The 16,211-nt window shown below is 48.1% G+C and overlaps 1 protein-coding gene across 1 annotated transcript in view; it reads right to left on the reverse strand.

The window, feature by feature from the left end:
• LOC148542658 (uncharacterized) overlaps positions 1-16,211 on the reverse strand; it is a 282,206-nt gene that overhangs the window by 192,725 nt on the left and 73,270 nt on the right. Inside the window, exon 2 of the mRNA XM_088467431.1 lies at positions 6,253-6,453. Coding sequence (XP_088323557.1) covers positions 6,253-6,453 — 201 coding nt within the window. The remainder of the gene's footprint in view (positions 1-6,252; positions 6,454-16,211) is intronic.

The following is a 16,211-nucleotide window of genomic DNA, read 5'->3' on the forward strand; positions in this document are numbered from 1 at the left end:
ACCCTGGAATCCTGGCAAAGCGAATGAAGGGCTTCATCCACAAGTCCCACATGCCGAGCGGAATCACTCCGTCTTAGCTCCTCCTTCACTTTCTCCAGCTGCTTCTGCAAAAGCCTGATGAGGGGAATGACCTGACTCAAGCTGGCAGTGTCTGAACTGACTTCACGTGTGGCAAGTTCGAAGGGCTGGAGAACCTTGCACAACATGGAAATCATTCTCCACTGCGCTTGAGTCAGGTGCATACCCCCTCCTTTGCCTATGTCATAGGTGCATGTATAGGCTTGAATGGCCTTTTGCTGCTCCTCCATCCTCTGAAGAATATAGAGGGTTGAGTTCCACCGCGTCACAACCTCTTGCTTCAGGTGATGGCGGGGCAGGTTCAAGAGTGTTTGCTGGTGCTCCAGTCTTCGGCACGCAGTCGCTGAATGGCAAAAGTGGCCAGAAATTTTTCGGGCCACCCAAAGCATCTCCAGCACGCCCCTGTCGCTTTTCAGAAAATTCTGCACCACCAAGTTTATTGTGTGAGCAAAACATGGGACGTGCTGGAATTTGCCCAGATGTAATGCCCGCACAATATTGGTGGCGTTGTCAGATATCACAAATCCCCAGGAGAGTCTAAGTGGGGTAAGCCACTGGGCGATGATTTCCCTCAGTTTCTCTAAGAGGTTGTCGGCAGTGTGCCTCTTACTGAAACCGGTGATACACAGTGTAGCCTGCCTTGGAACGAGCTGGCGTTTCTGAGATGCTGCTACTGGTGACGCTGCTGCTGTTGCTGCGTAAGGTGATACATCTACCCAGTGGGCTGTCACAGTCATATAGTCCTTAGTCTGCCCTGTTCCACATGTCCACATGTCCGTGGTTAAGTGGACATTGGGTACAACGGCATTTTTCAGGACACTGAGGACACTTTTTCTGACGTTTCTGTACAGTCTCGGTATCGCCTGCTTAGTGAAGTGGAATCTAGACAGGATTTGGAACCGGGGACACACTACCTCCATCAATTGTCTAAATCCCACTGCACTAATGGCGGATATCGGATGCACGTCTAACACCAACATAGCAGTCAAGGCCTCAGTTATACATTTTGCTTCAGGATGACTGCTGTCGTACTTCATCCTCCTCGCTAAGGACTGTTGGAGGGTCAATTGTTTAGTAAAAGTAGTGGTGTTCCTACTTCCTCTCTGGGATGATGAACGACTCCCAGCAGCAGCAACAGCAGCAGCGGCAGCAGTAGGCGTAGCAATGCAGGATCCTCCGGAGGAATCCCGGATTGGAGAGTCAGTCATGCCAGTGACATGGCCTGCAGGACTACTTCCGATCCTGACTAAGGAGGAAATTGACGAGGAGAGAGTTGACGGTGTGGTTTGCAGGCGCTTGGATACAACAGGACAACGGGATTTAGGTGTCCCAGGACTGCTTATGGTCTTAGCCAAAGTTTCTGAACTTGACAGTAACTTATTATGAACGCGCTGCAGGTGCCAGATAAGGGAGGATGTTCCTAGGTGGTTAACGTCCCTACCCCTACTTATTCCACCTTTACATATGGTACATATAACAAGACAGTTGTTGTCCGGATTTGGATAGAAATATTGCCAGACCAAAGAGGTGGAATGTTTGGTCTTCTGCCCAGGCATGACCGTGATGGGCTTTTTCATCCCACGGACAACAACTGTCTCCCCCGGAGCCTGATTTAAACAAACCACATCACCATCAGAATTCTCCTCGCCAACTTCCTCCTCAGCGCCAGCTACACCAGTATCCTCATCCTGTTGTACTTCAACAGTGAAATCTTCAATTTGCATATCAGCAAGTGGACTGTGGGTGCTCCTTTCAGCACTTGCAGGGGGCGTGAAAATGGTGGAAAGAGCCACCTCTTCCCGTCCAGTGCTGGGAAGGTCAGGCATCGCAACCGCCACCACACTTGGACTCTCCTTGGGGATTTGTGATATCTTCTTAGAATGCACAGTTCTTCGCTGTGCTTTTGCCAGCTTAACTCGTTTGATTTTTTTAGTGGGAGGAGGGCTTCCATCGTCATGTGAAGCTGAACCACTAGTCATGAACATAGGGAAAGACCTTAGCCGTTCCTTGCCACTCCGTGTCATAAATGGCATATTGGCAAGTTTACGTTTCTCTTCAGATGATTTAAATGTTTTTTTTAAGATCATTTTCCTGAACTTTGTCATTTGGGATTGTATGAGGCTTCTACTATTACATTGGGCATCGGCCTTGGCAGACGACGTTGATGGCATGTTATCGTCTATGTCATGACTAGTGGCAGCAGCTTCAGCACTAGGAGGAAGTGGTTCTTGATCTTTCTCTATTTTATTTTTATCGGAGAAAGTTTGGTCCTCCATTTATGTTATATCGATTTGATATATACGTGCGGCTAAGGCGCACACAAACACAGAAAATATTTTTTTATTTGGTTTGGAGTGTACTTTGGGGGTTACAGCACCCTTTAACGGTCAAGCCAGCCGGCCCTTTTCTTATGACACAGGCGCACACTTGGCACTTCTTTGTTGATGCACGTTCGGCTACTGCGCACACAATTCACAAACACAGAAAATATTTTTTTATTTGGTTTGGACTGGAGTGTACTTTGGGGGTTACAGCACCCTTTAACGGTCAAGCCAGCCGGCCCTTTACTTATGACACAGGCGCACGCTTGGCACTACTTTGTTGATGCACGTGCGGCTACTGCGCACACAATTCACAAACACAGAAAACATTTTTTTATTTGGTTTGGACTGGAGTGCACTTTGGGGGTTACAGCACCCTTTAACGGTCAAGCCAGCCGGCCCTTTACTTATGACACAGGCGCACGCTTGGCACTACTTTGTTGATGCACGTGCGGCTACTGCGCACACAATTCACAAACACAGAAAATATTTTTTTATTTGGTTTGGACTGGAGTGTACTTTGGGGGTTACAGCAATCTTTAACGGTCAAGCCAGCCGGCCCTTTACTTATGACACAGGTGCACGCTTGGCACTACATTGTTGATGCACGTGCGGCTACTGCGCACACAATTCACAAACACAGAAAATATTTTTTTATTTGGTTTGGACTGGAGTGTACTTTGGGGGTTACAGCACCCTTTAACGGTCAAGCCAGCCGGCCCTTTACTTATGACACAGGCGCACGCTTGGCACTACTTTGTTGATGCACGTGCGGCTACTGCGCACACAATTCACAAACACAGAAAATATTTTTTTATTTGGTTTGGACTGGAGTGTACTTTGGTGGTTACAGCACCCTTTAACGGTCAAGCCAGCCGGCCCTTTACTTATGACACAGGTGCACGCTTGGCACTACTTTGTTGATGCACGTGCGGCTACTGCGCACACAATTCACAAACACAGAATTATAATTTTTTTTATAGCACTTGGGGGGAGCACCCCTGACGGACAGAGCACCCCCTGGACAACACTACAGCACCCCTTTAGGACTGGGACACTGCACAGGACTTTGGAGTGGACACAGCCCCTATGGACAACTGACTGCACAACACAGTCCAGACAGCCCCTATGGACTTTGAAGTAGTGGACACAGCCCCTATTAACAACAGCAGCACAGCACAACACAGCCAGCCCCTATAGACTTTGAAGTAGTGGACACAGCCCCTATGGACAACAGCAGCACAGCGCAGCACAGCACAGCACAACACTACTCTGCACTACACTACACTACACAGCCCAACCAGCCCTAACTCCCACCCTCCCTCTTCACTGTCCACAGCCGAGTGAGAAAATGGCGCCGACACGGGTACCTTAAATAGGATCCAAAACCCGCGAGACCCGGAAGGCGGGATGATGACGTTTTGCCTCGATTTCCGATCCGAGTCAGGCGGGAAAAGTCGAGCCTGACTCGGATCGGCCTCGGATCGGGGGGCTCAGGTGGGGTTCGGATTTTAGAAAACCGAACCCGCTCACCCCTAGTCATAAGTCAAGGGCCGGCTGGCCTGTAGAAGAGTGGTGTAACCCCCATAGTGCCCCAAAAAAATGTAAACATTTAAAAAGTGTTTATTTTTCTGTATTTGTGTGCGCATTAGCCGCATGTGCATCAACAAAGGATGAGGATGACACCTTGCCTCTGTAGAGCCAGTTTGTGCAGGGACAGATTAATTGCCATCTTGTTTTGTGGGGGCCCAAAAGGAACCAATCATTTCAGCCACAGTCATGTGGCAGACCCTGGCGCTGAAATTATTGGTTTGTTAAAGTGTGCATGTCCTGTTTATTCAACATAAGGGTGGGTAGGAGGGACCAAGGACAACTCCATCTGGCACCTCTTTTTTTTCTTTGCAGTATGTACTCTTTGGGGCCTAGTTTTTCAAACTGACATCCTGTCCGCCACTGCAGTGCCACTCCTAGATGTGCCAAGTGTTTGTGCCACCCACTTGTGTCGCTTAGCATAGTCATCCAGCTACTGTACCTCAGTGCAACATTTTGGCCTAAAAACAATAGTGTGAGGTGTTCAGAATAGACTGTAAATTAGTGGAAATTAATGGTATTGAGGTTAATAATAGCATAGGAACAAAAAAAAAAAAAAATTCTGTGATTTTAGCTGTTTTTATGCTTTTTTTCAAAAAATATAGATCCCAAACACGGAAGGGTGGTTTTGCCAAAACCAATCCAGATCCAAAACACGAAGAAAGATCCAAACACAAAACATGAAAAGTGGCCGGTGTACACCCCTAGTATATACCAGGGCAGTAACTAGGGTGGTGCGACCTGTGCCAAGGCACAGGGCACTGCAGGGTAGGGGGCACTGTTTCGGCCTGTACATTTTCTGTTTATTTTCATTCTCACTTGTAGCTTCCTCTATTTTTATCCCCAGCATCTCCTGGCCTCTCTTATCTCTTCCCTGGCTCTTCCCCATGAGGCCATGGCCCTTTTTTGGGTGGGCCTCTTAATTCCCTATTTAAAAAAATAGAGGGGGGCAGCGCCAAATCTCTTTCTGGCACAGGGCACCAAAAAGTCTAGTTATGGCTCTGGTATATACTATATATATTTGTAAAGGGGCCCAAACCATGCACTCTGCAGCCATGCCTCTGTGGTGGCTGGCCACACCTCTTAAATATGGGCCCCAACCACTGCATTCCTTGATGGGCCCTTTATGCCCCAGTCTGATACTATGTACATATTTTTTTGCATTTGACTATTAGAGGTGTAAGTGGATTTTAACCTCATATACTGTACGACATGTATTTACATCTAGATAAAGATTCAGCTTTACATACTCATGAACCGTGTGGCTCATCTACGACAGCTAAGTGCACATGAACAGAAAGCAAAACGTGTTATGTGTAATGGAACTAATGTTTGCTCTTGAACATGGGCTAATTACATTATTGCATCAGCTATAAAGTCTTATTTATTATAGGGAGAAAATCAGGGTTGTCTTAACAGCAGTGTTTGCCCTGGGCAAAGCAATGCCCTGGGGCCCCTACCCACCCATACACGGGAAAAAAATTTAAATGGTCAATAAAATTAAACCCTCCTGCATGCCCATCAAACCTCCCACACATGCAGAGAGACTCTGACTGGTCTGAAGCCGGCATATGAAGTGAAACTGGGACTGAGGTGAGTACTCATCGCCGGGGTGGGGGATTGGGTGAGGGAGATTAGTTTCTTAATACAGTGAACCGGCGGCTGGCTTATAAAAATATTACAAATTTACCAACTGGCAGCGGCTGCAGGTGGGGCAGGTTGGCGGGCCCCTACAAGCTTCGGGCCCTTGGGCAACTGCCCAACAAGCCCAATGGAAGAGATGGCCCTGGAGAAAATTCCTTTTTAGGCACCTGGGATTCTCCAAATTGACAAAACCTTTCTTGATAGTGAAAGAACCTGGAATTGGAACAAACCTCATCGCTAGCAGCAGTGGAGAAGGAGGAAATGGTGGGTTGGCGAGAAATGAAAGTTGGCGGATTTTGGGAGGAAAGGTACTAGCTGAAAGAAGCAATTTTTGGAGAAAAAGTAAATACAGTAGCAAAGTAAAGGGCTGTGAGGGGAGGGAGAATGCATAGTAGGGATGTGAAGGTGGTGTAGTGTTGGAGGATTTGGATGAGATGAGAAATTTTAAATAAAAGTGCAACAGAGCGGGAAAAGCAGAGAATGAATATAAATATAAAGGAAGTCAGAGTAAGCGGGATCTTCCTCAAAGTGCACAAATATTTTTGTAATAAGCAGATCAGTTTAGAGTTGCAGGGTTGGAGTGTGGACCATCAGATAGTGAGAGTAACCACCCAAGTACCTGAGTCCAGGATGGATGTCAATTGCTGAGTAGCGTTTATTCCAGATGATGTAACAGTATAAGATGTTGTATATTGCTGTCCTGATGTCATCACATTGTTCACTGTCGATGGTAATTTGGTGCTGAGGACGGCTTGTGTAGTTGTAGCTGATGATGAAGGATACACTGCAGTCAGGGTGCTAGGTGTCTCAGTTGTATTATCTGTTTAAATTTTGGATGATAAAACATTTGAAAAAAATATATATTTGTATTTTTATATTTAGTAGTACATAACAATATAGATAAAAACAGAAAATGAATACAAACACATAGATGAAAAATTGCTAATATAAATAAAAAAAGGGACGTGTGAGGAAAGGAAGGGAAGGGGGTGGGTGGACTTGTCCGGGGCCACAAAAGAAAAAGAAAAGTGGGAAAATGAAGAAAAAGAAGCAACATAGCTCTAACCAACCATGTAGACATAATAATAATAATAATAATAATAATAATAATAATAATAATAATAATAATAATAATAATAATAATATTATTATTATTATTATTATTATTATTATTATTATTATTATTATTATCCTTTATTTATATGGTGCCACAAGTGTTCCGCAGCGCCTTACAGAATATGCAAGTGAGGTCTATGAGGGAGAGAAATTAAGCGAGAAGATCCACAATTCTTCCTGGAACAGAAATAGTGGAAGAGGGATGATTTAGAGTAAACCAAGGACTTCAAATTTGATCTTTAAATTATCACAACAAAAAATAACGTTATATATACTGCAGCTGAAAATATGAGAGGCAAAGTTCCTTATATGAGAAAAAACAAGTCTATTTGAAAGACAATCATGTCCAAATAGATAACTCTGAAAATCTGTTGTAAAATGATAATTAAAGGGTTAGAGCTGATATACTAGGACAGACTAGAAGTGGATCTAGTAATCACCTCACGTGAGCTTACTTACATGAGGCCTCCAGTCTGCTCTCAAAGAAGCAAAACCGTGGCCTCAGAAGTGTAATCTGTCATAGCCCACCCACATTTCAGGATCTGCAATATATTTCTCCTGTCCAGATACTCCAGATATGCCCACATTTGTGTGCAAAGGCTCAACACGAAAGTGCATATATGTACAGTATACAACAAAAATTTACATGAACCCAACTGTAAATGAGGTCCCTTTGTCTGACATGTACATTCATCATTGATATGTAATACTCCCTCATTATAATACCAATTGATTCATCATATGTAACTAAATAACATCTCTGCAGCAATCTTATTATTTTATTATTATTATTATTTTTTTATTTTTTTTATTTCAGAACAGTTTTTTCTTTGAACCCAGGAGTGTGACATTTTCATAGGATGGATAAACCAACAGAGAGGACTGAAATTCCATAGGTCATAGGTGCAATGGGACCCATGCTTCTGGTGAGGTATACAGCCTTGTATTTGTGACTAATGATACAAACCCTGTTTTAAGCCCATAATGTAAAAGGTTACCAATAAGGACAAAGGGCATAATTTAGAACGGATCACAACTGCGAACATATGCAACCGATCTGTGAATGCAAACGCTATCTTTCGAACTCCAAAAGCCACACCCCAGATTGTAACTGAATGTCACCCTGCATGTACGCTCACTAAAGAACCCACCCAGCTCTCGCGAATTCATACACTGATAATAGCAAGCGTTCTCGCAAATGTGCAACACTACGCAGTAACAAGCATCCGATGCTTTTGCAACCACAAATACTCATTTGCAGATATGCAAGCGATTAAACAATGAAAGCGTGGATAGGGATTGTATGAATTGTTATAAAAGTGGTTCTGATTTACTAACTGCTAAATCGAACAATGCAAATGCCTGTGGCTACTATGTATCAAGTGCAATACATATACAGATACTGTAGTATAAAACATCACCACTGCAATTATATTTATAATTGTGACCCTTATGCAGTGCCCCCTGCATTTATACCCCATATGCAGTGCCCCCAGTAGTTTTGCCCCATATGCAGCACACCTTATGCCATGCCCCCTGTAGTTTTGACCCATATGTAGGTCCCCCTAAAGTAGTGCCCATTACACAGTGCCCCTGTAATTTTGCCCCATATGCAGGTCCCCCTACGTAGTGCCCTTTATGCAGTTCCCATATGCAGGGCCCCCTAAAGTAGTTCCCATTATGCAGTGCCCCATATGCAAGGCCGCCTAAAGTAGTGTCCACTATACAGGTCCCCCTAAAGTAGAGCCCCATATACAAGGCCCCAAAAGTAGTGCCATTATGCAGTGCCCCCTGTACTTTTGCCCCATATGCAGGTCCCTCCAAAGTAGTGCCCCTTATGCAGTCCCCAAATGCAGGGTCCCCTAAAGTAGTGCCCCTTATGCAGTCCCCATATGAAGGGCCCCTTAAAGTAGTTCCCGTTACACAGTGCCCCCTGTAATTTTGCCCCATATGCAGGTCACCCTAACGTAGTGCCCCTTATGCAGTCCCCATATGCAAGGCCCCCTAAAGTAATTCCCATTATGCAGTGCCCCATATGCAAGGCCCCCTAAAGTAGAGCCCACTATACAGGTCCCCCTAACGTAGAACCACATATGCAAGGCCCCAAAAGTAGTGCCCATTATGCAGTGCCCCATATGCAAGGCCCCCTAAAGTAGTGCCAGTTATGCACTGCTGCCCCCTGCACCAAGTACTTACCTCACCACGCTGGCTCCTACTCCGGCAGGCTCCCGATGTGCCGCTGCCTCTGACTGAATCTGTCTAGATCCAGCAGCTCCTCACATCGCAGATGACATTATGACATCATCCGTGCAGTGCATCTCTGGGAACGCTGGCCTCTGAAGTGATCAGAGGCTTTTTTTAGTTTCCGATTGCTTCAGTGGCCAGTGTTCGCAGTGCAGGGGGCTGCATTGTAAAGCAGAGGTCAGAGATGGAGCGCTGTCTATGTCTCTGAAAAAAAAATAGTATCGTTAGGGGGGGTTTCTGAATACTCAGAAACCCCCTTGTATGCGCCAGTGCTATCAGCGTTAAAATTAATTTCTTTTGCACCTGCTGATTGCACCCAGTATGCCTGCGATTATAATCCAATTTTCTATAATTTTAATATATACATATATATATATATATATATATATATATTTATTAGTATAATACAATACCTATATTGCGCTGCATCAACCGATTTATCTTAAAATGCAAATATAAAAAACATACAGTACGAGTCTTTATAGTAGAGGCTGCTTCCCCGAGTGCGGTTCCTTGCCAATATAGACCAGAAGGGTTCTACAGAATGATGGTCTTGGGGAGCGCCAAACTCCAATTACGCAGGGTAAAATTTTCCCTTGATATTTTATATTTTAATTTCCTTTTAAGGGGATGAAGATGAAGACGAAGAAGGGATCCACTTTCAGTTTCTACAATGATACCCTCAATCAGGGCCGCCATCAGGGGGGGACTGCCGGGAGTAGCGTCCTGGGCCCTGACAGAAAGGGGGCCCGCCAGCCTGGCAGTGGAACGCCCCCATGAGAAGCTTACTGGATAAGCGCTGGAGGAGTTTTGAATGTGGCCCTGGCTGCGAGCCAATCGTAGCTCGCGGACCGGCAGCCAATCAGGAAAGGCCACAGCGGCGGCTCCTGATTGCCTGCTGGTCCGCAGTCTCCGATTAACTCGAGGCCGGCACCAAATTCAAAAATAGCGCTGCCTCCGGGCACCTCTCTCTGGGATACACTCTGAGCGGCAGCCAGTGCGGCAACCGCAAACCAGTGGGGAGAGGCTGGGCCAAGAAGAAAGCAGCCGAAGGAGAGGGAGAAGCAGCAGCGGCGGCCACAGTGAAGAGGAAATGCTCAGTCGGCCAGGAGCAGGAGAGGCCGCGGGGGTCCCACTTCCCATACAGGTACAGAGATTCCTGCATTCCCACTTTTACCATGCATTCCTACCCTCACCCTGCTTTTCCACCCTCACCCTGCATTCCCACCCACACCCTGCATTCCCACTATTACCCTTCATTCCCCCCCTCACCCTGCATTCCCACTATTACCATGCATTCCCACTTTTACCCTGCATTCCCACCCTCACCCTGCATCCCCACTTTTACCCTGCTTTCCCACTCTCAACCTGCATTCCCAGTAACTCTGCATTCCAACCCTCACCCTGCATTCCAACCCTCACCGTGCATTCCCACTTTTACCCTGTACTCCCGCTTCTACCCTGCTTTCCCACCCTCACCCTACATTCCCACCCTCACCCTGCATTCCCACCCTCACCGTGCTTTCCCACTTTTACACTGTCTGCCATCCTCACCCTGATTTCCCACTCTTACCCTGCATTCCCACCCTCACCGTGCATTCCCACTTTTACCCTGCATTCCCACCCTCACCCTGCATCCCAACTTTTACCCTGCTTTCCCACTTTTACCCTGCATTCCCACCCTCACCCTACATTCCCCCTATTACCCCGCATTCCCACCCTCACCCTGCATTCCCACCATCACCGTGCTTTCCCACTTTTACCCTGCCTTCCCATCCTCACCCTGTTTTTCCACCCTTACCCTGCATTCCCACTTTTACCCTGCATTCCCACTTTTATCCTGCATTCCCACTTTTACCCTGCTATCGCACTTTTACCCTGCATTCCCACTCTCACCCTGCATTCCCACCCTCACCCTACATTCCCACTTTTACCCTGCATTCCCACCATCACCCTTCATTCCCACCCTCACCCTGCATTCACACTTTTACCCTGTTTTCCCACTTTTACCCTGCATTCCCAAACTCAATCTGCATTCCCACTTTTACCCTGCCTTCCCATCCTCACCCTATTTTCCCAACCTTACCCTGCTATCCCACTTTTACCCTGCATTCCCACCCTCACCCTGCATTCCCACTTTTACCCTGCATTCCCACCCTCACCCTGCATCCCCACGTTTACCCTGCTTTTCCACTTTTACCCTGCATTCCCACCCTCACCCTGCATTCCCACTATTATACCACATTCCCACCCTCACCCTGCATTCCCACCCTCACCCTGCATTCCCACCCTCACCCTGCCTTCCTATCCTCACCCTGTTTTCCCACCCTTACCCTGCATTCCCACCCTCACTGTGCATTCCCACTTTTACCCTGCATTCCCACTTTTACGCTGCTATCGCACTTTTACCCTGCTATCCCACTCTCACCCTGCATTCCCACCCTCACCTTGCTATCCCACTTTTACCCTGCATTCCCACCCTCACCCTTCATTCCCACTTTTACCCTGCTTTCCCACTTTTTCCCTGCATTCCCAAACTCACCCTGCATTCCCACTTTTACCCTGCACTCCCACTTTTATCCTGCTATATCACTATTACCGTGCATTCCCAACCTCACCCTGCAGTTCCACCCTCACCCTGCATTCGCACTATTAGCCTGCATTCCCACTTTTACCCTGCATTCCCACCCTCACCCAGCATCACCACTTTTACCATACATTCCCACTCTTACCGTGCATTACCACCCTCATCGTGCATTCCCACTTTTACAGTGCATTCCAACCCTCACCCTGCATTCCCACCCTCACCGTGCATTCCCACTTTTACACTGCATTCCCGCTTTTACCCTGCTTTCCCACCCTCACCCTACATTCCCACCCTCACCCTGCATTCCCACCCTCACCCTGCAACCCCACTTTTAACCTGCTTTCCCACTTTTACCCTGCATTCCCACTATTACCCCGCATTCCCACCCTCACCCTGCATTCCCACCCTCACCGTGCTTTCCCACTTTTACCCTGCCTTCCCTTCCTCACCCTGTTTCCCCACCATTACCCTGCATTCCCACCCTCACAGTGCATTCCCACTTTTACCCTGCATTCCCACTTTTATCCTGCATTCCCACTTTTACCCTGCTATCGCACATTTACCCTGCATTCCCACTCTCACCCTGCATTCCCACCCTCACCCTACATTCCCACTTTTACCCTGCATTCCCACCCTCACCCTTCATTCCCACCCTCACCCTGCATTCACACTTTTACCCTGCTTTCCCACTTTTACCCTGCATTCCCAAACTCAATCTGCTTTCCCACTTTTAACCTGCCTTCCCACCCTTGCCCTGCCTTCCCATCCTCACCCTATTTTCCCAACCTTACCCTGCTATCCCAATTTTACCCTGCATTCCCACCCTCACCCTGCATTCCCACTTTTACCCTGCATTCCCACCCTCACCCTGCATCCCCACTTTTACCCTGCTTTTCCACTTGTACCCTGCATTCCCACCCTCACCCTGCATTCCCACTATAACCCCGTATTCCCACCCTTACCATGCATCCTCACCGTGCTTTCCCACTTTTATCCTGCCTTCCCATCCTCACCCTGTTTTCCCACCTTTACCCAACATTCCCACCCTCACCCTGCATTCACACTTTTACCCTGCTTTCCCACTTTTTCCCTGCATTCCCAACTCACCCTGCATTCCCTCTTTTACCCTGCATTCCCACTTTTATCCAGCTATATCACTATTACCGTGCATTCCCAACCTCACCCTGCAGTCCCACCCTCACCCTGCATTCGCACATTTACCCTGCATTCCCACTTTTACCCTGCATTCCCATCCTCACCGTGCATTCCCACTTTTACCCTGCATTCCCACTTTTACCCTGCTATCCCACTCTCACCCTGCATTAACACTCGCACCCTGTTTTCCCACTTTTACACTTCATTCCCACTTTTATCCTGCATTTCCATTTTTACCCTGCCTTTCCATCCTCACCCTGTTTTCCTACACCTTGCCCTGCATTCCCACCCTCACCGTGCATTCCCACTTTTACCCTGCTATCCCACTTTCACCCTGCATTCCCACTATTACACTGCATTCCCACACTCACCCTGCATTCCCACACTCCTCCTTCATTCCCACTTTTACCCTGCATTCCCACTTTTATCCTGCATTCCCACCCTCACCGAGAATTCCCACCGTCACCTGTGCTTTCCCACTTTTACCCTACCTTCCCATCCTCACCCTGTTTTCCCACCCTTACCCTGCATTCCCACCCTCACCCTGCATTCCCACTTTTACCCTGCATTCCCACTTTTATCCTGCTTTCCCACTTTTGCCCTGCTATCCCTCTTTTACCCAGCTATCCCACTCTCACCCTGCATTCCCACCCTCACCCTGCATTCCACCTTTTACCCTGCATTCCCACCCTCACCCTTCATTCCCACCCTCACCCTGCATTCCCACTTTTACCCTGCTTTCCCACTTTTATCCTGAATTCCCACTTTTACCCTGCATTCCCACTATTACCCTGCCTTCCAATCCTCACCCTGCATTCCCACCCTCACCGTGCATTCCCACTTTTACCCTGCATTCCCACTTTTATCCTGCCTTCCCACTTTTACCCTGCTATCCCACTCTCACCCTGCATTTCCACTATTACCCGGCATTCCCACCCTCATCCTGCATTCCCACTTTTACCCTGCATTCCCTCCCTCACCCTTCATTCCCACCCTTACCCTGCATTCACACTTTAACCCTGCATTCCCACCATCACCCTGGATTCCCAATTTCCCCTGCCTTCCCACCCTCGCCCTGCCATCCCATCCTTACCCTGTTTCCCAACCCTTACCTTGCTATCCCACTTTTACCCTGCATTCCCACCCTCACTCTGCATTCCCTCTTTTACGCTGCATTCCCAACCTCACCCTGCTTTCCCACTTTTACCCTGCATTCCCACTTTTACCCTGCATTCCCACTTTTAGCCTACATTCCCATCCTCACCCTGCCTTCTCATCCTCACCATGTTTTCCCACCCTTGTAACCTGCTATCTCACTATTACCATGCATTCCCACTTTTACCCTGCATTCCAGCACTCACCCTGCATTCCAACTATTACCCTACATTTCCACCCCCACCCCGCATTCCCACTTTTACCCTGCATTCCCACCCTCACCCTGCATTCCCACTTTTACCCTGCTTTCCCATCCTCACCCTGCATTCCCACTTTTACCCTGCATTCCCACCCTCACCCTGCATCCCCACTATTACAATGCATTCCCATCCTGACAATGCAATCCCACCCTCACATTGCATTCCCACTATTACCCTGCATTCCCACCCTCACCCTGCAATCCCACCCTCACCCTGCATTCCCACCCTCACCCTGCTGTCCCACTATTACCCTGCATTCCCACTATTACCCTGCATTCCCACCCTCACCCTGCAATCCCACCCTCACCCTGCAATCCCACTTTTACCCTGCTTTCCAACTTTTACCCTGCTTTCCCACCCTCACCCTGCATTCCCACCCTCACCCTGCATTCCCACTTTTACCCTCCTTTCCCACCCTCACCCTGCATTCCCACTTTTACCCTGCTTTCCCACTTTTACCCTGCTGTCCCACTTTTACCCTGCTGTCCCACTTAAACCCTGCTGTCCCACCTTCACCCTGCATTCCCACCCTCTCCCTGCATTCCCACTATTATCAAGCTTTCCCACTTTTACCCTTCATTCGAACCCTCACCCTGCATTCCCACTATTACCCTGCATTTCCACCCTCACCCTGCATTCCCACTTTTACTCTGCATTCCCACTTTTACCCTGCCTTCCCACCCTTCCCCTGCCTTCCCATCCTCACCCTATTTTCCCAACCTTACCCTGCTATCCCAATTTTACCCTGCATTCCCACCCTCACCCTGCATTCCCACTTTTACCCTGCATTCCCACCCTCACCCTGCATCACCAGTTTTACCCTGCTTTTCCACTTGTACCCTGCATTCCCACGCTCACCCTGCATTCCCACTATTACCCCGTATTCCCACCCTCACCCTGCATCCTCACCGTGCTTTCCCACTTTTATCCTGCCTTCCCATCCTCACCCTGTTTTCCCACCTTTACCCTGCATTCCCACCCTCACCCTGCATTCACACTTTTACCCTGCTTTCCCACTTTTTCCCTGCATTCCCAACTCACCCTGCATTCCCTCTTTTACCCTGCATTCCCACTTTTAACCAGCTATATCACTATTACCGTGCATTCCCAACCTCACCCTGCAGTCCCACCCTCACCCTGCATTCGCACAATTACCCTGCATTCCCACTTTTACCCTGCATTCCCACCCTCTCCCTGCATCACCACTTTTACCATGCATTCCCACTCTCATAGTGCATTCCCACCCTCATCGTGCATTCCCACTTTTACCCTGCATTCCCATCCTCACCGTGCATTCCCACTTTTACCCTGCATTCCCACTTTTACCCTGCTATCCCACTCTCACCCTGCATTAACACTCGCACCCTGTTTTCCCACTTTTACACTTCATTCCCACTTTTATCCTGCATTTCCAATTTTACCCTGCCTTTCCATCCTCACCCTGTTTTCCTACACCTTGCCCTGCATTCCCACCCTCACCGTGCATTCCCACTTTTACCCTGCTATCCCACTTTCACCCTGCATTCCCACTATTACACTGCATTCCCACACTCACCCTGCATTCCCACACTCCTCCTTCATTCCCACTTTTACCCTGCATTCCCACTTTTATCCTGCATTCCCACCCTCACCGAGCATTCCCACCGTCACCTGTGCTTTCCCACTTTTACCCTACCTTCCCATCCTCACCCTGTTTTCCCACCCTTACCCTGCATTCCCACCCTCACCCTGCATTCCCACTTTTACCCTGCATTCCCACTTTTATCCTGCTTTCCCACTTTTGCCCTGCTATCCCTCTTTTACCCAGCTATCCCACTCTCACCCTGCATTCCCACCCTCACCCTGCATTCCACCTTTTACCCTGCATTCCCACCCTCACCCTTCATTCCCACCCTCACCCTGCATTCCCACTTTTACCCTGTTTTCCCACTTTTATCCTGAATTCCCACTTTTACCCTGCATTCCCACTATTACCCTGCCTTCCAATCCTCACCCTGCATTCCCACCCTCACCGTGCATTCCCACTTTTACCCTGCATTCCCACTTTTATCCTGCCTTCCC

The sequence above is a fragment of the Taudactylus pleione genome, unplaced genomic scaffold (assembly GCF_031769625.1).
Source record: "Taudactylus pleione unplaced genomic scaffold, aTauple2 ptg000010l, whole genome shotgun sequence".
NCBI lineage: Eukaryota > Metazoa > Chordata > Amphibia > Anura > Myobatrachidae > Taudactylus > Taudactylus pleione.